Source organism: Miniopterus natalensis, chromosome 15 (assembly GCF_054644295.1).
Source record: "Miniopterus natalensis isolate mMinNat1 chromosome 15, mMinNat1.hap1, whole genome shotgun sequence".
Taxonomy (NCBI): Eukaryota; Metazoa; Chordata; class Mammalia; order Chiroptera; family Miniopteridae; genus Miniopterus; species Miniopterus natalensis.
In genome coordinates, this window is record NC_142095.1 from 8,096,129 (window position 1) to 8,122,134 (window position 26,006).

The following is a 26,006-nucleotide window of genomic DNA, read 5'->3' on the forward strand; positions in this document are numbered from 1 at the left end:
AGAGAACTGAGAGAACAGGTGCTTGTTGTAAGAGCTTCAGATCTAACTTCTCTACAGCAAGTAGAGAAAATGCCCCATAGATGCCTCTCTACCCATCTGTGATGGCAAGCTATCCTGTTTTCTTCCAGACTAGTCCTAGGGGTGCTGGCCCCGAGAACACTGTAGTCCACAGAAAACCTGGAGAGTCATTGGAATGCCTTCCAGGCTTTGTGTGAGGACCATGGTCGGCCAGAGTCCCAGAGACCCTACCTGGCTGCATTGGAGACTATGTGTTAGTTCATGAGTTTGCAAACTTACAGGACCAGAGAAAAAAAAAATTTTTAATTCTTACCTGAAGATATGTTTCTTGCTTTTAGAGAGAGAAGAAGAGAGATAGAGAAAAAACATCAATGTGAGTGAGAAACATCGATCTATGTCCCAACCAGGGATCGAACCTGCAACCTAGGTATGTGCCCTGACCAGGAATCAAACCCGCAACCTTTTTGCTGCACAGGATGAACTTAGCCACCTGGCTGGGGCCCAGAGAACAATTTTAAAATCATCACGACCTGTTAAGTCATCAGTAGGTTCTCAGGAGATGTTAGTGCATTTAGATTAAAATAAACAGCAAAAATGGGCTCAGGAATCAATCACCTGAAGAAATAATGAAAATGTTACTCATATGAATTTTTAAAGAAAATTGTTACATTAGAAGAAAAAGCAACCAATTAGAAAAATGAAAGACTTTATTTTATTTAGAACAAAAATTTACAAACATGCTGCCAGCCAGAGCACATCAAGCAGCGGGCACACTCGTGCGCCATGTATGCAGTGAGCTGGGCCTTCTCCTTAGCTGCCTGCCACGTCCAGAAATAACTGTCACTCCTTAAAAGCACTCCATTACAGAATAAAAGGAACAGTGAAACGTGTTAGGGTCTTCCATACTTCCTGACAAATGCATTTCAAGGGGGAAATTTGGCCGGCGCTGCTTATCCCACAGACCACCTACTTGCAGTGCACTGAAATTCTGCAGAAGGCGTTGGGGGAAAGGCAGGATTAGATAAATCCTCTCTGAAGACTCTGAGCTGAAACCCCTGTGACTGATCATGCCATGTGAGGGATGGGAGCTGCTGTGAGAGGAATATCTGCAGGCCTGGTCTGGCTCCTGGAGCTGGAACCAGAGAGGGGCCCCACTGCAGAGAAGAAGGCTCTGGCCCTGTAGCTAATCTTCTCCGCCCATCACTGAGTTCAGGATTAAGTCTGCATAATCTTCCTCCAGGGAGTCCTGCAGGCTCTGGGTGATACAGGCTCTTCAGAGGAATAACAGAGAAAGGCCCTCTCTTGCCTGACAGTAGGAGGGCAAAGGGAAGCAAAGAGCCCCGTTGGCTCATCTTGAGAGGGCTGAATGCCCACTGAGTAGGGAGGCTGGCTTGTCAGAAAGAGCTCCTGGGCTGGAGGGAACACACCCGCAAGTACTCAGGTGGCTATTTCGAAGCTGAGGCTGAGCTTGGGAATGGAGCTTGATTGGCTTCTCCCCAGCCAGCAATCCATGAGGTGAACCCCAAGCCCAGGCTAATTCTACGATATCTAGGCCCAGCGCGGCTGCTTCACGGCAGCCTGCCTCCCCACTGCACTGAAACGGGCTGAGAAATAAGGATTCCCAACAGCACACGGCCCAGGGCTGCAGCAGGCACTAGCCGCACCTTGCCCACACCACGGGGGCCCAGAGGTCACCTGCAGACACTTTGCCTGGGGCTTTCTCTGGCTGCTGCTGTAAACTTCTCTAGAGTTAGCATCTCTGGAATGATCCTCAGCCAGTGAGAGTGGGGCTGGTGGATTAAACCTCCGTGTCCCATCCTTCAGCGAAACCATCCTGAGCCCTGGTTGCCCACAGGGGGAATCTGATCGTAAAAATAGTATCGGCTTTCTTCTTTCTATCTTACGTTTCATTCTTCTCTGAGTTACTTGGAATTAGCTCTCAAATAGACTACTTGCACTCAAATGTTTGTCTCGGGGAAGGGCATGGAAAATCACTGGGTAATGGAGAAAGAGAGGCCACTTTGATCAAGGGACCCCAAGTCCAGAGCTCTCTCCTGATTGGAAAGTCTTAGAAGAAAGTCTAGGCCCTTGTACCTACATCACATCGTTATAAATTTCCACCTGGGAGCATAATCTCACTCCTCAGCCCTGTCAACAACCATGTCCTTGCCCCGGCAGAATTATTATGGACACGTGACATCAAGTGAGCCTTAGACAGAATGAGGGGCGATACCCTCCTGGTTGTGATAGGAGGGTAGGAGGGTGTGGATACAGACAAGTGGGAGGTTTCGGGGCATAAAGTTGAGGGGATTCTGCTTTCTTTATGGAGTAGGTAATATGGTCATGGTCTTACTACAAGGAGAAATAGGGGATAGCAGAAAAAACGAACAGTATTTGAAATATCAGACCAGCTGCCCAGGGAAATCACATGATTCCCAAGTAGCATGATGTTCTCCCGCACCCCCCAGCAGGCCAGATTCAGATAAACCTGAGGTAGCCTCAGGTAGATCAGCCAGGCGTGGCATTTAGGATAGGGCCAGGGCGTGGTCCAGATGGTGGGCCGTAAGATCTGATCCGGACAGGGAGAGAAGCCTTGGGCCATGGACAAAGGAAAAGTAGCGAGCGTAGAGCTCCAAATGGAGCTCCTGGAGGGGGAGAAACGTGGAAAATGTCAATAAATAGAAGGTTGCGGTCAGAACGTAGGGTGAGTGTGGGGGAGTCTTTGATGAATGTGGGAGAGTGCCCATTGCTCAGTGCTCACAGCAACGAGGGGAGGGCGGTATGGCAAAGCTGGTGGTGGTGCTGGGGCGGGGCTGGTGGTTGTTGGTGGTGGTGGTGCTGGTGGTGCTAGTGGTTGGTGGTGGTGGTGCTGGGGCTGGTGGTTGTTGGTGGTGCTAGTGGTTGGTGGTGGTGGTGCTGGGGCTGGTGCTGGTGGTTGTTGGTGGTGGTGGTGCTGGTGGTTGGTGGTGGTGGTGCTGGGGCTGGTGCTAGTGGTTGGTGGTGGTGGTGCTGGGGCTGGTGGTTGTTGGTGGTGCTAGTGGTTGGTGGTGGTGGTGCTGGGGCTGGTGCTGGTGGTTGTTGTTGGTGGTGGTGGTGCTGCTGGTGGTGCTAGTGGTTGGTGGTGATGGTGCTGGGGCTGGTGCTGGTGGTTGGTGGTAGTGGTGCTGGTGGTGCTGGTGGTTGTTGTTGTTGGGGGTGGTGGTGCTGGTGGTGCTAGTGGTTGGTGGTGATGGTGCTGGGGCTGGTGCTGGTGGTTGGTGGTAGTGGTGGTGGTGGTGCTGGTGGTGCTGGTGGTTGTTGTTGTTGGTGGTGGTGGTGCTGGTGGTTGGTGGGGTGGGAGGAAGGCGGCAGTGGGCAGGCTGCCCCGCGGTTATTCCCACCCTCATAAGCGTATAAATTCTCCCTGAAGAATGAGAAGATGGACTTCCCCTTTGGGTCCCCGGAAACTACCAACTTCCGTCGATTCACCCCAGAGTCCCTGGTGGAGATTGAAAAGAGGATCGAAACCAAGCGGGCAGCAAAGAAAGCCGAAGGTAAGCAGAGTGAGCAGAAGCAGAAGCAGAAGCAGAAGCAGGAGCAGAAGGACCAAGAGGAGAAGCCTCGGCCCCAGCTAGACCTGAAAGCCTGCAACCAGCTGCCCAAGTTCTATGGCGAGCTCCCGGCAGAGCTGGTCGGGGAGCCCCTGGAGGACCTGGACCCCTTCTACAGCACACACCGGGTAAGGGCTACGGGCTGGGACAGCCATTCTCAGCTGTGGGAGAGGAAGCCTCTGTCCCCACCCAGCCCAGAGTCCTCCTGCATCTTGGGTGACTTTGTCAGCTAGGCTCAGCCACTGAAAAAGATATCTAACTCACGTCTTCGATGTCCTCTTTGAATCTTTGTGGTATTTATGGTAGAGGCTGATTAAACCCCAGTCCCCCAAAGCAGTGAGAACTATTGTGGAGTTTTCAGAGGAAGTTGGAGGTTCTCTTGGATGAGTCCTGGCCTAGGATCTCCAGAGGTGCTGGCTTTGTTTGCAAGCGGGGAGCAGAGATCTTGGGGGGAGTGTAGAGAGGTAAGGGGAACAGAAATGAGGCCGATTTAAACCAGTGGTCCCCAAAGTATGACCTCGGAACCCTGGGGTTCTCAGAACCCTTTTAATGGGCTCAGCGGGTCAAAACTATTACATAATAATACTTAGATGTCACTTATCTTATTCACTCGCACTCTTGTGAACGTACAATAGTAAACATAGAGGTATTGATGGGAGATGACATCACTAGTCTAACAGCTACTGGAATGTATGCTTGCATGTTCCTGTGTTTTAAAATTTCCTACATTTAAAAAGTTTAATATATATACACACAAACGTGTACACATATATAAATACACATACACACATGGTATAAGCAAAAAGATATAAGCATTATCAAAAGCTCTTTGGGGTCCTAAATAATTTTTGATAGTATAAAAGTACCTTGAAATAAAAAAGTTTAAGAACCACTCATTTGAACAAGAGCTGTTCCACAGCAGCTACCCTGTTTGTATTGTATCTTAGTTGCTCTCTACAGCCCAAAAGATGGCAGGTGCATGTTTGGGAGTTGGGGCGGGGGGCAGGAATCGGCCATCTCCAATAAGGTTTTAGAGAAAATAAAGGTACTGGAAGGTTCTTCTTCCTCTGATCTGCCAAGAGCCCTCACCCTCCTAGATGCTCAGGGGAGGGTTTCAAAGGGAAGACCTACGAGGTGGAAAACAGACAAAACATCACAGGATCAGGATGGCCCACTAATTAGAAGAGAGATTAAATGCCACCAGAACTCCATCCCCCAGCCCCGGGCATGATGAGCCTCAGCTGCCCCATGGCCGGCTGCCAGTCCACTGGGCACCTGCGGCGGGCTCGCCGTGATGCGCAGTCAGGCATGGGGCCTGGGGTCTTGCTGGGAGGTCGGGGATATGGCTATTAGTCCCTGACCCTTCCTAACTCTCTGCTTTTCCATTTGGCTCTCATTGACCCATGGTTCCCAGACCCTCTTGCTCATGAGCCTGAGATGATGCCACTCATGCTCAAAACATGGTTGTGTGAGGATGCGTGTTTCTCACTGGATGTCCCCCTTCTGTTTCGTTTTAGACATTTATGGTGTTGAACAAAGGGAGGACCATTTCCCGGTTCAGTGCCACGCGGGCCTTGTGGTTATTCAGTCCTTTCAACCCCGTCAGGAGGATGGCCATCAAGGTGTCCGTGCACTCATATCCTTTGCACGGCTCATTCTTCGCATGCTAGCATCGCGCCTTGCCCCCTCTGTCCAGCGCCTTCTTCAGGCCTTAGCAATAGAGCCCTCCTCCAATGGAATCCTTTTTTCAATCATTAAATTGAAAAAGGTGTTTGTGGCTTTAATGTCTCAAACACCTGAAAACAGTCCCAAGGCAGCGGAGATCTTCATGCAACCGAGATGGGATTGGGTTCACCTAGACCAGTACGGACACACCTCTGGATGCACATCTTTATGAGGGGAGCTGTGCTCATATACCAGGCACGTTCCCACCATGTGCGGTCTGCTCGCCCCACAACACAGAGACCAGTAAAGGGGACTCAAGCCTCCTTTGGTCTAATGGAATAGACACGTACAATTGTGTGCCTTGGCCATGCTGGGGAGGGGCTGCTTATTGGGGGCAAAAGAGCAGCACCTCCCAGAGGTGCTGACCACAATGGGCAGAGGGTAGATTGTCTCAGTGGGACCCCATCGGTCATGGGGCACTGCCAGCATCATAAGTTATCCCCAAACTACCAGCAGGTTAAAAACGTCAATAGCCCGAGGTTCATGCCATTGGAGAATGTAATGATTAGAGATACAATGGTCAAATGTCTGTATTATATTAATTGCTTAATTGCTTTAGGTAGCTTCAGAAGCTGGCTTCAGTTTTTGTTTTGGGGCTGCTTGGGGGATTTTGTTTGTTTGTTTGTTTGTTTGTTTGTTTTTTCCAAGACCAGCCAAACTAGCACAAAAAAGAGACTTTGGCTTGGTTTCCAAGGATCTTCCCTGATGATTGTCCAAGTTGGAAGGTCCTAAAGACAGTTCAGCTCTGGCTTCCAGAAGGTTGATCTGCAAGCACAGCCTTGCTTTAGCTGCCTGGTAGATGGCGGCCAGCCCCTCCTTAGGAGGCTCCAGGGAAAGGAGCTCTCTCCCCACACCCTGGGCAGCTTGCTGGGTTGCTGGACAGCTCCCACTGAGCTGGTAGCCCTGGCAGTCATCTCAACTGAAACTGCCTCAGGAAGTTGTGTCACAATTTCCCTTCCCATGCTTTATGATTAACCAGTGGGAAGTATATTTTCTTAATTGAATCTTGGATTTCTTGATTCTACAGAAGATTTTCATGATAATAGTAGGCTCTCATTTGCTAAATGCCCACTAAGGGTCAACACTCTCATAGGTACAGAAACCTTGAAGAAGGGATTAACATCCCCATTTTTCAGATAATAAAACTGACACCAGAGGCATTAAGTAAATTGTCCAAGGTCACCCTGCTAGTTAAAATGTCCAACCTGCAACCTGCTTGGCACAGTATCAGCAACAGGGAAGCAAGCAGTTAATGAAAATTAATTGGGGTAATTTGTTTTCTCAGTATGCCATCTCTACTTGGGTTTTTTAATATATGTACGATTACATAAAGTTACAAATAAAAACAGCAAATACACAAAATCCTCTCCATGCATCCTGGCTGAATTACATTAAGTAAGAAACCACTAATTAGAAATAAAGTCCCTTTAAAGAACCAAGTGACCCATGAATAGTCTTTTTATCTTGAGATTTTATGAGTAAATAATCACGTAGAGCATCTCTTTATCAAAATCTGCATTTATGTATTTAAATCTCATGAACTTGGTAGCTCTAGCCGCAAAAGATACTCTTCAGGGTATGGGATTTTCAGTGTCCTATTATTACTAGTTCATCAAAATTATAATTCTAATCAAATTTACTATGTTTTTACAAGTAATATTATACATAATATATCATATTAGTTTTAAAAGTTTGTGGAATTGAAGATATAATTTTAAGTTAATCCTTGGGTTAACATCCCCTCACCCCCATCTGAATACATTTCTTACTTTAATTGCAAGTCAACAGGAAAATGTGGTTTTATTAGTAGAATTTCCCTTTTTAAAATAGATATGTTCCTAAGTAACTATAAAACAGGGCACATTAAAGACATTTACAAAAAAAAACCCCAAAACTAAAATGAATTTAAATACTTCTGCTCAAGTTGAAATGATGCAGGAGGAGCGGTTCCCTCTCTCTGTAGGCCGACTTCATCTTCAGGCTTGACTTTCCTTCAGGAGGGAATTGTGAAGAACTCAGCTAGTTCTGAGCAAAATGCCCAACGGGAGACACCGATTGCAGGATTCTCCCCACCAACATTTTCCCCATCTATTCCCCCCTCCCTTGCCTCCCAGCTCAGCGTCCCCTTCCACTTCTGAGAGCCCCCTTGCCCAGTGGCTCCTCATGGACCCTCCTCTCTGGCTCTCAGGGCTCTCAGCACAGCCTAATCCTACTTGGCATTTTCACGCCCAGCCAGCTCTTCAGCCCCTGTGCCTGCCTCCGCCGTTCCCGGCCGGGGTCCACTCCCCAGAGTGACTGACCTCAGCTAAGTTAGGAAACCCATCGCACTAAACAAATTCCCGTGGAAGCTTGTAGCCCCCCCCCCCCCTTCTTTCTAACTCTCTAGGAGCATTCTGTTTCTCTTTTAGGAAGGAGGAGACACGGATGGATAAAATTTCGGGCCATCTTGTAGAGTGAAATGAGGTCTGCAGGGCAGAGGGGCATTCTGGAAGGGGGATTCTGTTTCCTTTCGTCTTGCCCAGGGTCCTGTTATCAAAGGATCTGAGCCCACATCTCAGCATCACAGCTGACTAGCTGTGTGACCAGGGAAAAAATGCTTAAGCTTTGTCAGCCTGTCTTCTTAGCTCCAAAATGTAGAGAATAATATCCGCCTGTAGGGCAACTGTGTTAGAAATAACGTGGACCAGGTCCCCAGCCCGCAGTAGGCACTCGGGAAATGTCCCCTGGGTCTTAAGTGACAAGACCGTAGGCCGATCCCGGTTAAGGGTTAGGGATTTCATCATTCAGCGTCCAAGGCGATCGCAGGTGCCATCGGGGGGCACGGTGACCCTCGGCGTCTCCTTAACGCGCGCTCAGGTGGTTCAGCACCTTCATCACGCTCACGATCGTGGCCAACTGCGCCTGCATGACCCGCACCGACCTCCCGGAGAAGATCGAGTGAGTGGATTTGCTGCCACCCTGAGCCTTCCCTTTTTGTTCTCTCTCCCTCTACTTGGCAGCATGTTCTTGCGGGGCTTTTTCTTTTACTTATTCTGCGGGGTCTCATTTGGGTGATGCGGAGGCCTGTCGTTTACCTGCCTCTGTAATGGTCACACATCTCTGTAGATCTGGTTTCACAAGCACACATGATTTTCGGCTTTAAAGCGCTAGGGAGTAGTGGTTCTCAACCTCGGCTGTCCCTGGAATCCCCTGGGGGACCGATGCCAGGGTCTCAGTCCCAGGGGGTCCATTTTCCGTGGTCTGGGCAGATGTGTTGGCCGCCACGTAGACACACCACCCCCGGGCCAGGGGCACACACAAATGCACTTTAGGGAAGGCCTACTCTCGGAATAAGGTGCTCAAAGTATGAGTCAGATCTCTATAAAGAAAATTATTAAAAATATTGAGTAATTTTATAGAAAATCCATAAATAGAGAAGGATATTCCTGGATTCAAAGTCACAATATCGTTAAGACTCCCCAAAATGTCCAATAAATTTAATGTGATCCCAATCAGAATTCCGACTGGCTTTTTTTGGTATTACTTGACAAATTGATTCTAAAATTGATATGAAAATGAAAGAGATTATAGTCAAGACACTGTTGAGGAAGAAAAACAAGGTGGGAGAAGAGAACTTGCTCTCCGGGATATCAAGATTTGCTACAAAGCTCTACTAATTGATGCAACGTGTCACGGTGTAGGGTCAGACCAGTGGGACCGAAAAGTTGGCCCGAGAACAGACCCTATCAGTAAAAGAAATGAAAATAATTATTTAAATACCTAGCATAAAGCTAGAAAAAGAACGCGTCACTAAATAAGAGGAAAACAGAAAGAAGAAATTAATAATTTAAAATAAAAATGAATTAATTAGAAAATAGACAAACAGTAGAACTACTAAATCCAAAAGCTACTATAAAAAATATGCCCAAACCTTTATACTGAAAAATGACAAAACATTATTGAGAGAAAATTTAAAGTAAGTTTAAGGATATCTCATGTTAGTGCTGCCCAAATGAATTTACAGATTCCATGAAATCCCAATAAAAATCCTAACAGCAGATATTTTGTAGATATTGACCAAATAAATTTTACTTGCACGGATGAACCAAAATTTATTTACCTGTTATCCTATTGATCGGCATTTATGTTGATTCTAGTCAGCATAATCTTCACATTCTGCCATCACAATCCTTCGGGGAATATCCCAACACACATATCTTTGTACACATAATGTGAGTAACTGTGAGGGATGAATTCCTAGAGGTGGAAATGCTGGGTAAAAGGGACACACAATTTTAATTTTTGAAACGTTGCCAAATTGTTTTCCAAAGCTGCACCTCTTTCCATTCACACTAATTATTAAATCCATTCTTTGTCAGATTTTTGCATTAACTAAATTATTGACATAGTTTCCTTTATAAACACACTCCGAAAAAATGTAAAAGATAAAAATCTGCCTCTCTGGTCCTAGTTCTAGAAACTGATGTGATGGCTAATGAATGATGTTCAGCATCCTCAGCCTCACGAAAATGATCAGACTCCAGATTTTTTTTTTAAATGCCAACTGATAACAGCCCTTGGTGGTTCACTGTGTTGCTGGGAGCCCAAGATCATGCTGTGTATTTTTTAGTAGAAATTAAATCGTAGCCAGTGAGGAATCAGAAGCCGATCCTGTCCCCATGATTTGATACAGTGTTTTGGACACGAGTGGTTCCCATCCCTTCTCTCTCTCCCCTGACATTATACCTCCCCGAAATGTTAGCTCTGCACTGTTGCTTGCTGATAAGGGCCGCTCCTTGCCCCCGCCTGCCTGCCTATCTGTCTGCTTGTGGGAAGATTTTATATATTTATACTATATAATAAATGCATATATATTCTTTTTTTAAAAAATATGTTTTTTTTATTTCAGAAAGATGAAGGCAGAGAGAGAAACATCAGTGATGAGAGAGAGTCATTGATCGGCTGCCTCCTACACGCCCCCTAATGGGGATCGAGCCCGCAACCCGGGCATGTGCCCTGACCGGGAATCGAACACCACCTCCTGGTTCATAGGTGGACGCTCAACCACTGAGCCACACCAGCCAGGCTATATATTCTATTTTTTAATCCCTGATGCTCAGAAAGGAACTAGAGATTTACTGGGGCTAAAGTGGGGAAGAATATATCATATTGGGCCCTATGAGGAAATGAAAAGTACAGGGGGGTGCAGAAAGTATTAATAGTGACTGGAACAGAACTTTCCAGCCATGCCCACCCCTGAGCTCACAGAGAGTCACTGAAGGGGCCCTAGGACACTCATCACTAACCATACTGAGAATCTGGAGGAACTTCTCACAAAATACAGCAATCCGGTTGCAGGGAAAAGCACACTGGAAGGAAGGTTTTCTCACCTGGAAAAGGGCAGAGGAAATGAAGCTGAAGCTATAGCAAGTGGGAATGGGTGCCAGGCACTGCATGCATAAAGTAGGGTTTTGTGTCTTTACAAATTTATATGAGTGAGGCTATATTGTATGCATGCTTTAGCGGATGCTTCTTAAAAATCAATATGGTGTTTTTCTAAATGGCTACCTGTAGACTTATTTCATTCGTTTTTTACTGCTGTGTAATATTCTGTAAAGATCTTCTCCTGTATTTTCTTCTAAAATCATAATACAGGGTGTGGCAAAAGTAGGTTTACAGTTATTCTTATAGAAAACAATGCAATAATTAATAATACAAGAATAAGCCCTGTGTTTCGAGTACTCACCAGTGAAAATCTACTTTTGCCCCACCCTGTATTTCTTTCTCTATTTAGATAGTTCATTCTCTTAGACTTGTGTGTGTGTGTACGTACGTGCATGAAATAGGCTCTATATTTTTCCATATGGATTACCCCAAAACCACTCTTAATAGGTCCTCATTTCCCAAGTGATTCCTTCCAGCACCTCAGTCATGCGCCAGATTCCCAGGCATACTCAAGCCTGTTGCTCCCCATAATTCATTTGTCACTCCCCACGTCAACACCCATCTGAATGCTTCAGGATCTGATCTGACCGGGTTGACAATGGTCCTGCTTCCTGTTGTCTCTTGAAAATTATCTTGGTTCTTCATGTTTCTTTACTATCAATTTAAGGGTCATATTTTCAAGCTCTTTTCTTACAACTTCACTGAAACTTTGTAAATGCATTGAATTTATTTATTTCCACAGGAAAATGACCACATTTATAATATCAAGCCTTCCCACACATCAGCATGGTGTATATGCCAATTCTTTTATATTCTTCCATAGCACTTTATAATGATTTATATGAAGTTCTTACATATCTTATCTTACATGATCATTTTGGTTGTCCTTTTGAATATTTGTTTTTATTGCTAAAAATATATTCGTGTTTTTAACTTCTATATCTTGGTTTTGCATCCAGCAACCTCTCTGAACTCTTTAACAAGTTGCAACAGTTCTCTGTAGATGCTCTTGGGTTTTCTGTTTAAAAGAGTTAAATCATCTGTAAATGATGATAAACGTGTTTCTTCCTTTACGGCTCTTGTGCTACTTATTCACTTTCCCTGTCTTGTTGAACTGGCCAGGACCTTCGACACAGTACTGAGGCTCTCACAGTGAGTTTTATCTTTCTCTTATTTTAATAGAGTATACTTCTAATATTTTACTATTATCATAATGACTATGGGATTCTCATGATTACCCTTTATCAAGTTATGAAAATTTTTTTCTACTTCTGGTGGTGTTTAGAGTTTCATAATGAATGAGTGTTGTTTTTTTAATCAACATTTCTGTATTTATTAAGATTACCACATAGCCTTTCATCTGTTAATAAAGTAGTTTACATTAATAAATTTGCTAATCTTTTTTTTTTTCATGATTCTAACTTGATCATTGCTGGATTCAGTTTGCCAATATTTCAACCGATCCATCTGGGTAAACGAGGCTGACATACTGTTCTGTCATAAACTGTCCCTTTGGGTTGCTTTTCCATCTCGCTGCCTCACTGTCTTCCTTCTGTATCCGTCCTGGGAACTCAAATTCTTCTCATTCCGCTTCGCAGAGCAGCTCGGCTCTCTCCACCCCCTCTGGGTTTCTCAGTGAGTGACCTAAGGATCTCTCTTGGCTGCAAGAAGTCCCTCAGTACCTTCTAAATCATTTTGCAGATTGGGAAGAAAAAGCTATGGCATCATTTATACATAGATAACTTTAAAAATCTGAAATGTAAGATTAATCATAATTTTTATAGAATTTCTCACTTTTTGTGTTCTTAAAAACAGTGTATTCAAGGACTGACTTAGTTCATACTGGTTAACGTGGTGCAGTTTATCTTAAATGATGTATTTTATTGTCATCTGACAGTTATGGTTTACGTTTGTTGAACTGCATTTGTCACTGTTGCTGTTACATTACATAATATCACAATTTAAAACATGAGTCAGCATTTTAGAAGTGGTTTGCAGAGATATGACAATAGCGATGGAAGTAGAAAAATAAATCCTATAATATGAAATAAGGTCACAAATTAAGTAATAAATGGGCTCTGTCATAAATATAAAGCTTGAACCTGTATGTCTTGTGAACAAGTGGACAATGGATGTGGATAATCTCACAGAGGCAGATAAAAAATAAATAAGAAAACAGAAAGCATGACAATGAAAAATGAGAATCCAACTGTATTGAATTAATGACCCTTTTGTCCTAGCACTCAGTTTCTTAGCCCTTAACCCTTTTATCAAATAATAATATGAAGCTACCAAAACTTCTACATTATTTTCCAATAAAGCTTATCAACCTCACTTTAAAACCAATCGACTTTCTTTAGCACAAACAAAAACTAAGGCTTTCCTGCATGAAATTGCCAAACTTTAATGTTAACGTTTGAAAAGACATGAAAACTATAGTCATCATTCACCCTTATAGCAAATACAAGTGCAATTATATTCTTGCTGGTGAAATATGAACCCAGCTTCAACATCAATAGCAAATACTGTAGTTGGAAAGAAAGCAGGAAATGACTGGTAGAATTCCTTCACCATAACTATTGGATTTCTTCTAATGTGATTGGCATTTAAAATGAATGATTACTGTGTATGTCAACAACCAGACATTTCACTTTATAGTTTAATAAAACTATGAGTAAATCAAATGTCAGTAGATATTCACCATATATACAAGAAAGTGGTGCTTGATGACATTTTTCCTATTTATCACAAGGGGAATTTCAAAAGAGATTTCGGGTTTAATTAATGATTAGCTTGAAAACTATGAAATAGAGTTGAAAAGGTATGTTGCACGTGAGTGTTCATAGCAGCATTATTTTCAGTAGCCAAAGGTGGAAACAAGGCAAATGTCCATCAACAGATGAATGAATAAACAGAGTGTGGTATGTCCATACACAGTGGACTATTACTCAGCCTTGAAAATGAATGAGATTCTGGTACATGCTAAAGTATGGATGAACCTTTAAAAAATACTGAGTAGCCCTGGCTGGTGTGGCTCAGTTGGTTGAGTGTTGTCCCATGCACCAAAAGGTCGCTGGTTCAATTCCAGGTCAGGGCACATGCATGGGCTGTGGGCTCGATCCCCAGGAGAGAGCTTGCAGGAGGCAGCCAATGTTTCTCACATTGATGTTTCTCTCCCTCTCTCTCTCTCTCCATCCCATTCTCTCTCTCAAATCAATATAAACATATTTTTTAAAAATACTAAGTAAAATAAGCCAGACGCCCCCCCCCCCAAAAAAAATTGTATGATTTCACTTATATGAGGTCCCTAGAATAGACAAATTTATGGAGAGAGAAATTAGAACACAGGTTGCCAGGGAGTAGGGGAGGGAGGAATGGGGAGTTGTTGTTTCGTGAGTAGAGAGTTTCCGTTTAGGAGAGGTGAAAAAGCTCTAGAGATGAATAGTGGTGATGGTTGCACCATATCGTGGATGGACTTAATGTCACTGAATTGTATACTTTAAAATGGTCAAAGTAGTCAATTTTATGTTATGTATATTTTACCACAGTTGGAAAAAAAAGGGTGCATGAATTGGTATTGCAGAATCTCCAGCCACAATGGCAGCAAGGAAAGACATCGCTATACCAATGAAAGGTGCTGCTTCCAAATCAGCCCATGCCTTGTTCACGGAAAGCAGCGGGGGGTCCATAGCATGCCTCTGGAAAAGAAAGGGTTTGCAGTGCTTTAAAATAAGGAATGAAATCCTTTAAAATTACCATTTCTGTGAATAAGCGTGCTGTGTCTCAGGAATACATTTAGGATTTTGAATAGTATGGATCTTTGACTTCAGGGCCAAAATATCAGGATTTCTAAATGATTCGACATCAGAATTTCTTAAAACTGAACAGTGGTTGAGAGTCAGCAAATGGCTCCATGGCTGAGAGTTTGACCTTTTCCCAATACCCGATGATTTTCTTCATTCATCAGAAAACAAACACACACTCAGGCTATGTCTTTTGCATATTACAAATCACATCCAAATGCTGCAACTGAACATGGAGAAATATCTTAGGAGCCGAATGTCAGCAGAGAGAGAGGATGTGAGACTCTGTCCGCCGCTGTCTTCCAAGTTCAGACCCCTAACCCTGCAGCTCTCAGGGGTGCTGAGCTGGGGCATGTGTCCACTGATGAAACCCTGAGAGTTTCTTTAGAGGAAACTCTCTCCATAATTTCTGGGTTTGCATTTGATCTGAAAAGCCAGAACAATCCGTCAAAGCTTCCCAACAACCTATAATTGTGAGTTAAGATTTTTCTAATTTAGAAAACACAAAGTGGGGGGCGGGGGGACCAACAAGATACAGAAGCTGACAGCTCATGCAGCCGTCCAGCCAGAGATTTCTGCATGAACGGTTTCAAACACTATTTCTCCTCTCACAGATAGGAAGCATCATTACTGCTATTCATGTTTTAATTTGATTTTTACTTTTATTTAAGATCTACAAGTCTGTGGTTTAAAAGTCACAGTTCTTTAAAGACTAACAAAAACAGCAATTTCTTTTTTCTCAGCTTCTCACTTCTAATTCCATATTTCCAAAGGCAAATAATCTCAGCTTTTTTACCTTTTTCTTCTTTTACCCCCCTGTCTCTAATAATCCACTCATACTACTTTTTTTTTTTTTTTTCCATTTAAAATATTATCTATTGGCTTTCTGTTATGGGAAAGAAATAATTGGGTCCACATACACAGACTCATTTCCTCTCCCACTCATCTTCCCATTAGTTACATCATAAATTTTAGTGAGATAATCAGACAATATGTACATTGTCTGACTGCACATATGATTCTATGTTGCTAAGCAAACTCTGTTCACAGCTGAGTCATGGAGTGTATTTTGATTACATTTTCTTTTTGCTTTCTCTGGAGTTAATAAGGATTGTATGTCTTCATTTGTTTACCAATTTGTCAGTAATTTGTTCCCAAACTCTTCTTCAGAGGTTTAATTATTGCTTCAATTTATTCAAATGCATTAGGTTATCCACCAGTTTCACATTTGCTTGGGGAAATCACTCTTGGAGTCCTCCATCTCCTGCCTCAATCTGGCCTAGATGTTCTCTAGGCCTGATGCACACCTCTTTTCCAGAGATTTATTTTCCCTTCATCTTCTTTTGGATACCATTTGTCCCTCCCTTACATCCCTTATCTTCCTCTTCTTTGGTTACTTCCTTGTTTTGGTGGAGCACATCCTCTAGTAACCTTCTTAGAAGGATTGACAGGAAGTAAATTTTCTGAGACTTTGCATATCTGTAATTGTCTTAACAGTTTAGGTGGAGAAGAAATCCTAGGTTAGAAATTCTCAAAAATTTGAAGGCATTGTTCCATTGTCTTATAACCCTCACAGCTGCTTTTGAGAAATCTGGTGATATTTTGATTCTCAGTCCTTTGTATGTGACCTGTGATTATCACTCCTTCAAAAAGAGTTAAGCTCTTCTCTTGTGCACAATGCTATGAAATCTTGTGATGTTATGCCTTGATATGAGCCTTTTCATTCATTTTCTTCAATACTTATGAGTGTTTATAACTGAATAATTAGATCCTTTTGTTTGGGGAAATTTTCTTGAATTATTTATTTGGTAATATTTCCTGTCTCTTTCTAGATCTCCTATTACTCAGACATTGTAACTCTTGGGCTGACTCTCTAATTTTTATACTTTTTATCACCTCTTACCCATTTCTTTTTGTTCTACTTCCTGTGAGATTTCCTCAATTTTATCTCTAGCACCCTATTAATATTTTACTTTTCCTGTTGTATTTTATTTTTATTTTCAAAAGTTCTATTTCTTCTTTGAATATTCCTGTTTATTTATAGTTTTCTGTTCTTTTTTTTATGTACCCAGTTTCTTCTCATCTCTTAACTCTCTAAAAATATTAACGACAGGGTTGGTTTTTTCCTAAATTTTTTCCTGCTCCCTGCATTGTCTCTTTTGCTTTTCTCTTTTTTCTCCTGTTTGGTTTCTTTAGTCTTCGGTGTTAGAAGCATCTTTAAAATCCCTGATGCTTGTTGGCTGGCTGTCCATATTAGAAGTGCAGTATCTTGGGCTATTAACCTTACGGAGGCTCCTAGGGACTTACTGAGGGGAAGAAGCAGGTGGGTGGGAGGGTTGTCTGCCTATTAGCGTGTAAGCTTTTCCTGTCTCCTGTTTCAGTGTGCAGCTCTCTCCCTCGGGTTCACCTCTTGAGAGGTTGAACATCCAATCCATTTCCAGAGCAGAGGAGGCAGCTCCTCACTGAACGAGTGGTGTGGAGTGGGATCTCAAAAGCCCAGCTGCTTCTCGTCAAGACTTTCAAACTGTTTCGACCCCACTTGCCACCCTCACCCCAGCCCCACTGTCAGAGGCATTTAGCATCTCTACATCCTAGGTGGTTCTGCAGTGTGGGTTGGCTCGCTTCTGGGAGCTCCACGCTCCTAGCTAAGGTTTCGGCTTTCTTGGGTCTGCTCTGTCAGTTACCTGCATCCATCTTCACTCTCCTCTCCAAAATGATGTTGTTTTTTCTACTATCTTTGTCCTAGTGGGTTTATGCTTTTAAAAAATCCTTTTACTGTCATTTAAGATGAAGTTCAGAAAAGATAGAGGTAAATACATAAGTTCAAACTGCCATATTTAACCAACAGTCTTCCCATTTTTAATACCAGTGTTTACATTTGTAATTTTATAACTTAAAAATTTAATGTATCCAAAATTGTGTGATTTATGTGTGCATCTGGACCCCCTTGGCCAGTGGCTCTAAAAGGGTGGTTCCCCAGGCTCGCAGCATTAGCATCAGCTTGGAACTTGTTAAAAAGACAAATTCTTGGGCCCTACCCCAGACTTACTGAGTTAGAAATGCTGGGGGGTGGGGACGAGCCCAGAAATCCACATTTGAACAAGCCCTCCGGGTGCTTGCTAGAGTTTGAGAACCACTACTGTAGGTGATGGAGGGGTTCTGAACATTTGAGAAACGCTCCCCTCCTCTCAGCCTCAGCTCCACATCCATCCCTTCAAGTCCAGCCCAGCAGAATAAAAGAGCAGGTTTGAGATGACATCTTCTAACAGGATCCTTCCTCCCGAGATAAGGTTTGTGGACTTAGGTGATTTCCCTCCAAGACACCTAGCTGTTTCCTGCCTTAAACGGCTCAGACTGGGATCCCTGAGACCGTGCAAGATATGAGAAGAAAAGACAGTCAGGGTAGGGAAGTTTTGGGAGGAGAAATGTCACAGGGCCTCGTCCGATTCCACATCTACGGCCGTGAACAGGTTGGAAGAGGAGCCTCTAGCTTCCCTCAGGGTCGGGAGCCTCTGGGAACCTCCTGGAACAGGGGGATCCTTGTTCTGAACTTTGGGGTGGTCCTTCACCGGCCGTTGCCATCCGCCCACCATCAGCAGCAAGTGCTGCCCCTAGTGTCAACCACGCACGTCCCTCCCGCCCCCACTCCTGAGTTGCTCCGTCTGCGTCTTGTCTTCCTCCTGTCCCACCTTGGGGATGACGCTCTTTGCAAGGTTCCTTTGGAAGGGTTCCCGCAGCTCTCCCTCTGAGCTCTCCCCAGGCGCCATTAAGGCTCCTTTCCCGCCCTCCCTCCCAGGCACATCTTCACCGGCATTTACACCTTCGAAGCCTTGATAAAGATACTGGCAAGAGGATTTTGCCTAAATGAGTTCACTTACCTGCGAGACCCTTGGAACTGGCTGGATTTTAGCGTCATCACCCTGGCGTGAGTATTTCTCCATGCAGATTGGTTTGGGTTTGGGTCGGGGGGGGGGCTGTGGGGGTGCCCAGGCTCACACTCTGGGGCGTTTCCTTATCTCCATCCGGCTTCCTCGTTTGAAGCTGCATGGTCTGGGGTTTTGCTGCTACAGATTGTGACCTTCCGAGTCACTTTCCAGGGTTAGTCCCACATCCTCAGGGGGAAGTCAGAGACCTCGAATCTGAGCCGGTAACTGGCCTGACGAGGTAGATCCGACAGGGCTCAGCCTTGCACCTGCCTGACATGAAGCCCTTTCCCTGAGCAACCAGCGTCTGCAGAGAATGGCTGGCCAAGCCCACATGCTCGATTCCCCATCCATACATGCAGCACAAGGGACCCCAGCCCCTGTGCGTCTTCTCAAAGGTATTGTGACCATTCGATCAGTGCTAGTGTCAGTCTAGAGGTGGCAGTGCTGTTAGATCCTCTGTCTATTCTGGGTCCTTCCTAGGCTCACGTCACCCCCCAGTCCTCCTTATCTATGCTGCATGCGTTCCCCTGGCCCTCTCCTGGCAGGGACGCTGACTGACTTCTGGTCCTACAGGTACGTCAGCATAATGACAGATCTCCGGGGGATCTCAGGCCTGCGCACATTCAGAGTTCTCAGAGCTTTGAAAACAGTCTCTGTGATCCCAGGTGAGCTGCTCTAACCAGCACATTTACTCCTAGAGCATGTGCCGGTGCCCGCAGCCTAGTGTCCTCCTTTGAGTTTCACAAGAACCTTATAAAGTTCCAGGGCATGGACTCTTTTCCCCACTTACGAGAAAAAGAAACTGAGACTCAGAGAGCAGAAGGCACAATCGCAAGTCCTCATCACTAGGAAGAGGCCAGGTGTGAACTGGAAACCTAGTATCTCGATTCCTCGTGCAGTGCTCTGTCCACCGCACCTCGTGGTCTCACCATCGATACATGACAAGAAGGTCAAGTCCCCGTTTTACGTTCTTGTGGAGGTCAGGCAAATCTCCACCTAGTCAGGTTCTCATTTATCCCTTCAACCAAAGTTGTAAACTGGGAAATAGGAAGGAAGAGAGAAGGCAGCCCAGGGCTCCGGTGAGTGTCTTCGCCATTCCCATGGATCTGAAAGCTGGAGCCTCAGCCCCATCCTTAGACACACATAGAAAAGAATTAGGTAACCCTCGATTATAGAGAATTTGGAAATGCAAGTAGTTCACCAGAGCTCACCTCATTGGGCCTCCAAGATCTCTGTTGTCAGCTGTGGCCCAGAAGGGTCTTCCTGGTCTTTCCCATGTCCCCACACTCCACCCCACTCCATTCCCACCCCCAGGCTCTGGTTAGGGCTGCTCCTCTGTGTGCCCACCTGTCGATAATGCTGTGGAGTTCCCGGACCTCAATTGTCACACAACTCCACCACACGCCAGCTCCCAGCCCAGGGACAGACGCAGGTAGTGTGGAGCTCAATGGGTTATTCGTTGACCAAAATGACAAGGCAAGGATCGATCCCAGACTGCTTCCCTGCTCAGAGACCTTTCTGCTACCCTTGAAGCTGCTCTCCCAAAGAAGGTGATTTTGTTTGCAGAGCAGCAAATCATCCTTCCTTAAATGAGCAGGGGCCTCACCATGGCTGCCAGCTGTGCTTGGCTCTGACATAGCCCCTCTCAGGTTCTCTGTTCCCAGTATCTCTCATGGTCTTACTCCATTGCTATGCTCATGTTTCTGTGTTTTTGTGTTTATGTCTCTCTTTCTGTCTCATCCTATCTCCCTTACATCTCTCTCTCTCTCTCTCACACACACACACACACACACACACACACACACACACTGAGGTTCATGTGTCCCCAACCTCAAGCTTCTCCCAGGACTGAGGTGAGTGCAGAAAGACAGATGCCAAATGACTGGAATGAAGTTAGTAACCACATGATTATCACAATGCCTGGAACATAGCAGGCACTTCACAGTTCTTTTTAAAGTCGAATTGCTATAATCAGGAATATATTAGCCTTAAGATGACAAGAAATGCACTGCCTGGGTCTCAGCTGCCTCATCTTTACAATGGGGCAATAATCTTTACTAGGTTCGTATGAGGAACTAGGCTTACAATTGCCCTGGAGCGTGTCAAATGCCTCACTCCCTTACGTACGCATGTGTGCTGTGCGTGGTACCTTATCCATGTAGGAGTATTACTGTCATCTTCCCACAGGGCTGAAGGTCATCGTGGGTGCCCTGATCCACTCAGTGAAGAAGCTGGCTGATGTGACCATCCTCACCGTCTTCTGTCTGAGTGTCTTTGCCCTGGTGGGCCTGCAGCTTTTCAAGGGCAACCTCAAGAACAAATGTGTCAAGAATTGCACAGCTCTCAACGAGACAGCCAATTACTCCTCTTATGAAAGACGCGAGTGGAATTTCTGCCGTAGGGACGAAGGTCTGGTTGGCAAGGGGCGGGAAGCCCCTGCATACCTATATAGACGTATATTTTGATTTCTCTTTCCTTCTCAAATGCTTTTTCTGAATTGCATTTTACTTTTGGATTTCCCATTTCTGTTACCAAATGTCCCTTTCACAAAGAAATGAGCTATAAACCCAGGGGCGATTCATTCTGCCTCTGCTGTGAGAGACTTGGAGCTAAAGTCACTGCTCAACTTTTTCTTTTCCCAGTGTCCCGCATGTCCTCTGAGTGCACATAGCCGAGGAAACTCACCTCACTGGGGCAGAACACTTACAAGGTGCTGCCCTCACCACCCAAGGCTTGAGTCATAGGGTTCAGGACCATATGTGCAAAGCTTCCATTTCTTCCTTTCTTTTGCAGACTTCTATGTCGATAAGCCAGGCACTTCTGATCGCTTATTGTGTGGCAATGGATCTGATTCAGGGTGAGTGTCCAACCCATGATATAGCTCCAATGCCTAGCAGTCCTTTTTTCCTTCTTATCTTCAGCATTTTCTGGGAAGAGACTGGGTTGCAGGTTCTGAAGAAAATGTAGAAATGAATAATAAGTCCTGGCTTCTGTCACCCCAGGCCTATGGGGGGAGGGTATATGGGTTAGCTTCTGCTGTGTAACAAACAACCCCAAGATTTGTGGCTTAAAACACCAGCCATTTATTTAGCTCATGATTCTACACATCAGCATGTTGGGCTGAGATCAGTGTGGTGTTCTTCCAGCACCGACTGGCTTCATTCATGCATCTTCAGAGGCAGATTAGCCGGAGGCTGGTTGATCTAGGATGGCCTCCTGGGGTGGTTGGTCTGTGCTCCATGTGGTCTCTCATCCTCCAGCAGGCTAGCCTGAGCTTGTTCTCATGGCAGAGTCAGGGTTCCAAGACAAAGTGTAAATAGTTTCTTGAGGCTTAGAACTGACACAATGTAATTCTCCTGCATTCTATTGCCTAAACCAAGTCACAGGTCAGTCTAGATCCAAGGGAAGACAGGTCTCCTCCTGGGGAGGTTCTGGACAGGTAGTGAAGGAGGGGACAGGGCTGGGATGGTGAGCTGGCTGATGGCCAGCTCAGGACAATGGGCATGTCATGAATACCAAACCTGGGTCCTATGCTAGGCTTCAGAGAAGCAGAACCCTGAGCAAAGGCCCACACTGACCAGTGGCCCTGCAGCAGGAAAGCCTGGGGTGCAAGGTGGAAAACACATGCTAAGAAATGCTTGATTATTTCCAGCATCTTTCTCATACATTATTCTGGTCTATTCTTCTGGTAGCTTCAAGTTAAAAGCAGCAGGAATTTTAATTTGCATTTTATATATCACAGTTACTATGCGGAAGGTACCATGCAAGAGGCTTCATATTGTGCTGTGATATAATTCTCAGAGCAGTTAGCTGTTGATGTGTAGCAGCTACGGTGGGGTGCTATGAAAGGCATAGAAATGAGGCTGCCCTCGGAGGTCACTAGCAAACCCTACAGGTGATGGGTTGACTAGCTCCTTGGGAGAACAAACTAAGAGGCTATCTATAAATGTGGATCGACAGTGTTTGGGAACCAAGATTGGAGATAGAATTGGGATTGATTATAATTGAGTTGCCAGGACTCTAATCAATTGTATGGATCCCAGGGTTGAGTGTTCACATGGATGTCTGAAATAAGGGGAGCCCCAGAGGCTGGTGCTGGTGGGGGAATCCTAGAGTAGTAGAATCCAGAATACAAGAGCGGCATTACCATTTCCTTGACCAGGCCTTCCCACGAGGGTGGATGACAGAACCTCACATGCCCTGAGCTGAGAGATATTTCTCAACATCAACTTACCCCCTTATTAAGAGATAGGACTCCAGCACTCCCACTCCAATGCTCTCCAAGCAATCATCTTTAATTCGACTTTTCTTCATAGGTCAATCTTCATAGACTACTTGACAGTTATATTTCTCCATTTAAATACATTGGCATCAGTGTGGTTTTAGGAGCTGACCTCCCTGAACCTCAGCTTCCACATCGGTAAAAAGAATATGGAGCCCTGGCTGGTTTTGCTCAGTAATTAGAGTATTGGCCAAGGCACCAAAGGGTCATGGGTTTGATTCCCAGTCAAGGGCATGTACCTGGGTTGCAGGGTCAATCCTGGGCCCCAGTTGGGGTGTGTGCAGGAGCAGCCAATCGATGTGTCTCTTTCACATTGATGTTTCTCTCCTCCCCCACCCCCCCGCTCCTTCCACCCTCTCTAAAAATCAATGGAAAAAATATCCTTGGGTGAGAATTAACAATAACAAAAAATCATATGGAGATGATTAAATTATAGCATTTGTAAAGCATGTAGAAGAGAGAGGCACACAGTAAGTGCTCAATAAGTGGAAATGTCGTCTTCCTTGTAATATATAATTGGTCTGTGAGCTTGGCTAATGTGAGTCCCCCTTTAATAGACAATTCTGCAGTGATGCCAACAGACTCAGGTTTTATGTCTGCGTTATTGGCACTGGCTCTCCCTCCCCTGGTGTGAACTTGCAAAGAGCTCGTCACCCTATGTGGTCATGTCTGAGCGGTCCACTGACCTTCCCCAGGCCACTCCCTTCTGCGCGAAACTCTGAAGTGACAATATGATCATCCCCATTTAATGGGCAAGAGAAACTGAGACCTAAAAGAGACTAAGTGTCCAAGGTCACCCAGCTCATAAGAGGAGGTTCAGGTCCTGAACTTCTATCTTTCAACAGCCCCGGGCTGCCTTGGCCCCAAGCAGGGTGCCGTGTGATTAATCACCTTTTCTGTTCTTGCTGCAGCCACTGCCCTGAAGGTTATTTCTGCCTGAAAACATCTGACAACCCAGATTTTAACTACACCAGCTTTGACTCCTTTGCTTGGGCTTTCCTCTCACTGTTCCGCCTCATGACACAGGATTCCTGGGAACGGCTCTACCAGCAGGTATTGATCTGCATGTCCCCTTACAGACTTGGTTGATGACTAAGGGATTGGCTTCAACGTGGCTACATTTTTCCTGGAGGAGCCTGACAATGCCAGGTGCCCATCTACTCTGGGCACATCTCTCTCTTCTTTCTCTTGAATCTGCAGACCCTGAGGGCGTCTGGGAAAATCTATATGCTCTTTTTTGTGCTTGTCATCTTCCTGGGATCTTTCTACCTGGTCAACTTGATTTTGGCTGTGGTCACCATGGCATACGAGGAGCAGAATCAGGCAACCATTGATGAAATTGAAGCCAAGGAGAAGAAGTTCCAGGAGGCCCTCGAGTTGCTGCGGAAGGAGCAGGAGGTATGAGGGGGGGGCAGCCTTGTGAAGCCTGTTACAGGCGGTACATTGCTGGGCAGAGGCCTGGACCAGTGACTTAGACTAAGGCTGTCATTCCCGAGAACTTTAGGAAGATTCATCTTACCTCAGGGACTATCTTAGATCAGATTTTCTGGGGGTGGGGCGGGGAGAACCTGAGTGAAGATGTTAGGCAAGTGATTTATTGAAGGTTGTTCTTAGAAGGAGAGTGGAAGAGACAGGATGGCATAGGGGAAGAATTAAATGAGAAAGTATCCTCAGCTAGAGACTACCTTCAGCCTGATCCCATGGGAGCTCTGGGGCATGCGTGTACCACAGAGTTAGCCCTACTAACTTGAAGCAGGAGGGCTGGCCTTTTGTACGCCCGTACCTGCCCCAGCCAAACGTAGAGTTAAAGGAAACTGCAGGACGCTGCCGCTCTGTGCCATCGGCAGCTAACACTCCAGAAGCTGGAGACGAGTGTACTGACCGGATAAAAAGGATCTGGGCAGGTGATCAACAGCGTCTCCTCCGCGGTGTGAATGAGGGAGGTGACCCAGAGGTAGCTCTTCCCACCACCACCCAGGTCCTCATCCTGACAGCCTCTGTTTCAGGTGCCCTCACTTCTGTGACACCTCATGTCTGTGGGACACGTATGCTGAGCTCAACCAGATGCTGTTGGCTGCAGCTGCCGTTCTCTCTCCCCAGGTGCTGGCAGCAATGGGGATTGACACCGCCTCTCTCCATTCCCACAGTGGATCACCTTTAGCCTCCAGAAGTGCCAGTGATAAAAGGCACAGAATGAAGCCCAAGGTGTCAGATGGCTCCGCAGACGACAGCAAATCACCGCAATCTGAGCCTTACAACCAACGCAGGATGGTAAGGGGCTCAGGTTTGTGCCGTAAAGATTACCCACCTTTGCAGCTGTGGTGGGCAGTAGGTTGACGTGGGAAGAGGTTTGTAACAGGGAGACAGCTGAAGGCACAGTCACTAGGTGGCTGTTTTAGTAATCCAGGCTCCCCTCCAAAGAAAAATTATGACCTGTACTAGAACAAGGTCATTATGGATGGGAAAAGGAGATGGGTTATAAAGACTTTGATGGGTAGGGGTAGATCAACAAGACTGGGACTGTGGCATGTGGAAAAAGGAGAGGAGTTCCGAATGACTCCCAGGTTTCTGAATGGCTCCAGGGCAATTCGATGGGTGGTACTTCTAAGACTGGAGCACTGGAGGAAGAAGCCAGGTGTGTAGGAAAAGTGGTGAACCCATGTTGGGCATGAAAGCTTTGAGGTATCTGTGGACCTGGGGACACCAAGGGCCAGCTTCCTTGTGACACACTGATCTGCAGTTCTGGAACGGGGAGGGGGGTTCTAGTCCATGGTGCTGAAGCCATTTGCCAGCTTCTTTCTGACCTCATGCCCCACTCCTGCAGCTCAAATTCCCACCTATTGTTGGCACAGAAGATCCCAGCACCCACCTCTGTAATAGTGTCCAGTGTGGGAATAACATTAGTACCGCACTTCAGATCTTATAGCAATTTTTCCCCTCACTACAACCTCTACCTCCCACTCTGAGGTTCACTGCACTCACCAAGCTTCCTCCCACCACCTCCCTCTCCCCGCGGAGTCCTGTGGGCCCCACATATGCCCTTTCCACAGGCCTGAGAGATAATAACCCTTTTGTGGGACAGTAGTTTCCACTCTAGTAGTATGGGGAAAGGGGTAAAAAAGGCTATTTTCAGGCCTCTGACTCTCACTTTCTCCTCAATCTCTTTTCCTGTGCTCATCTGAAGGACACCCTACTTTTTGGAATACCATACATACAACCCTCAAACTTATGTGTGCAT

At 45.5% G+C, this 26,006-nt stretch overlaps 1 protein-coding gene across 1 annotated transcript in view; it reads left to right on the forward strand.

Annotated features, from left to right (window-relative positions):
- The first annotated feature begins 3,436 nt into the window (after positions 1-3,436).
- Positions 3,437-26,006, forward strand: part of SCN10A (sodium voltage-gated channel alpha subunit 10) — a 68,455-nt gene continuing 45,885 nt past the window's right edge. The window contains exons 1-10 of the mRNA XM_087824599.1: positions 3,437-3,736; positions 5,126-5,253; positions 8,190-8,270; positions 18,357-18,485; positions 19,060-19,151; positions 20,674-20,895; positions 21,280-21,343; positions 23,680-23,821; positions 23,969-24,166; positions 24,869-25,039. Coding sequence (XP_087680725.1) covers positions 3,437-3,736; positions 5,126-5,253; positions 8,190-8,270; positions 18,357-18,485; positions 19,060-19,151; positions 20,674-20,895; positions 21,280-21,343; positions 23,680-23,821; positions 23,969-24,166; positions 24,869-25,039 — 1,527 coding nt within the window. The remainder of the gene's footprint in view (positions 3,737-5,125; positions 5,254-8,189; positions 8,271-18,356; positions 18,486-19,059; positions 19,152-20,673; positions 20,896-21,279; positions 21,344-23,679; positions 23,822-23,968; positions 24,167-24,868; positions 25,040-26,006) is intronic.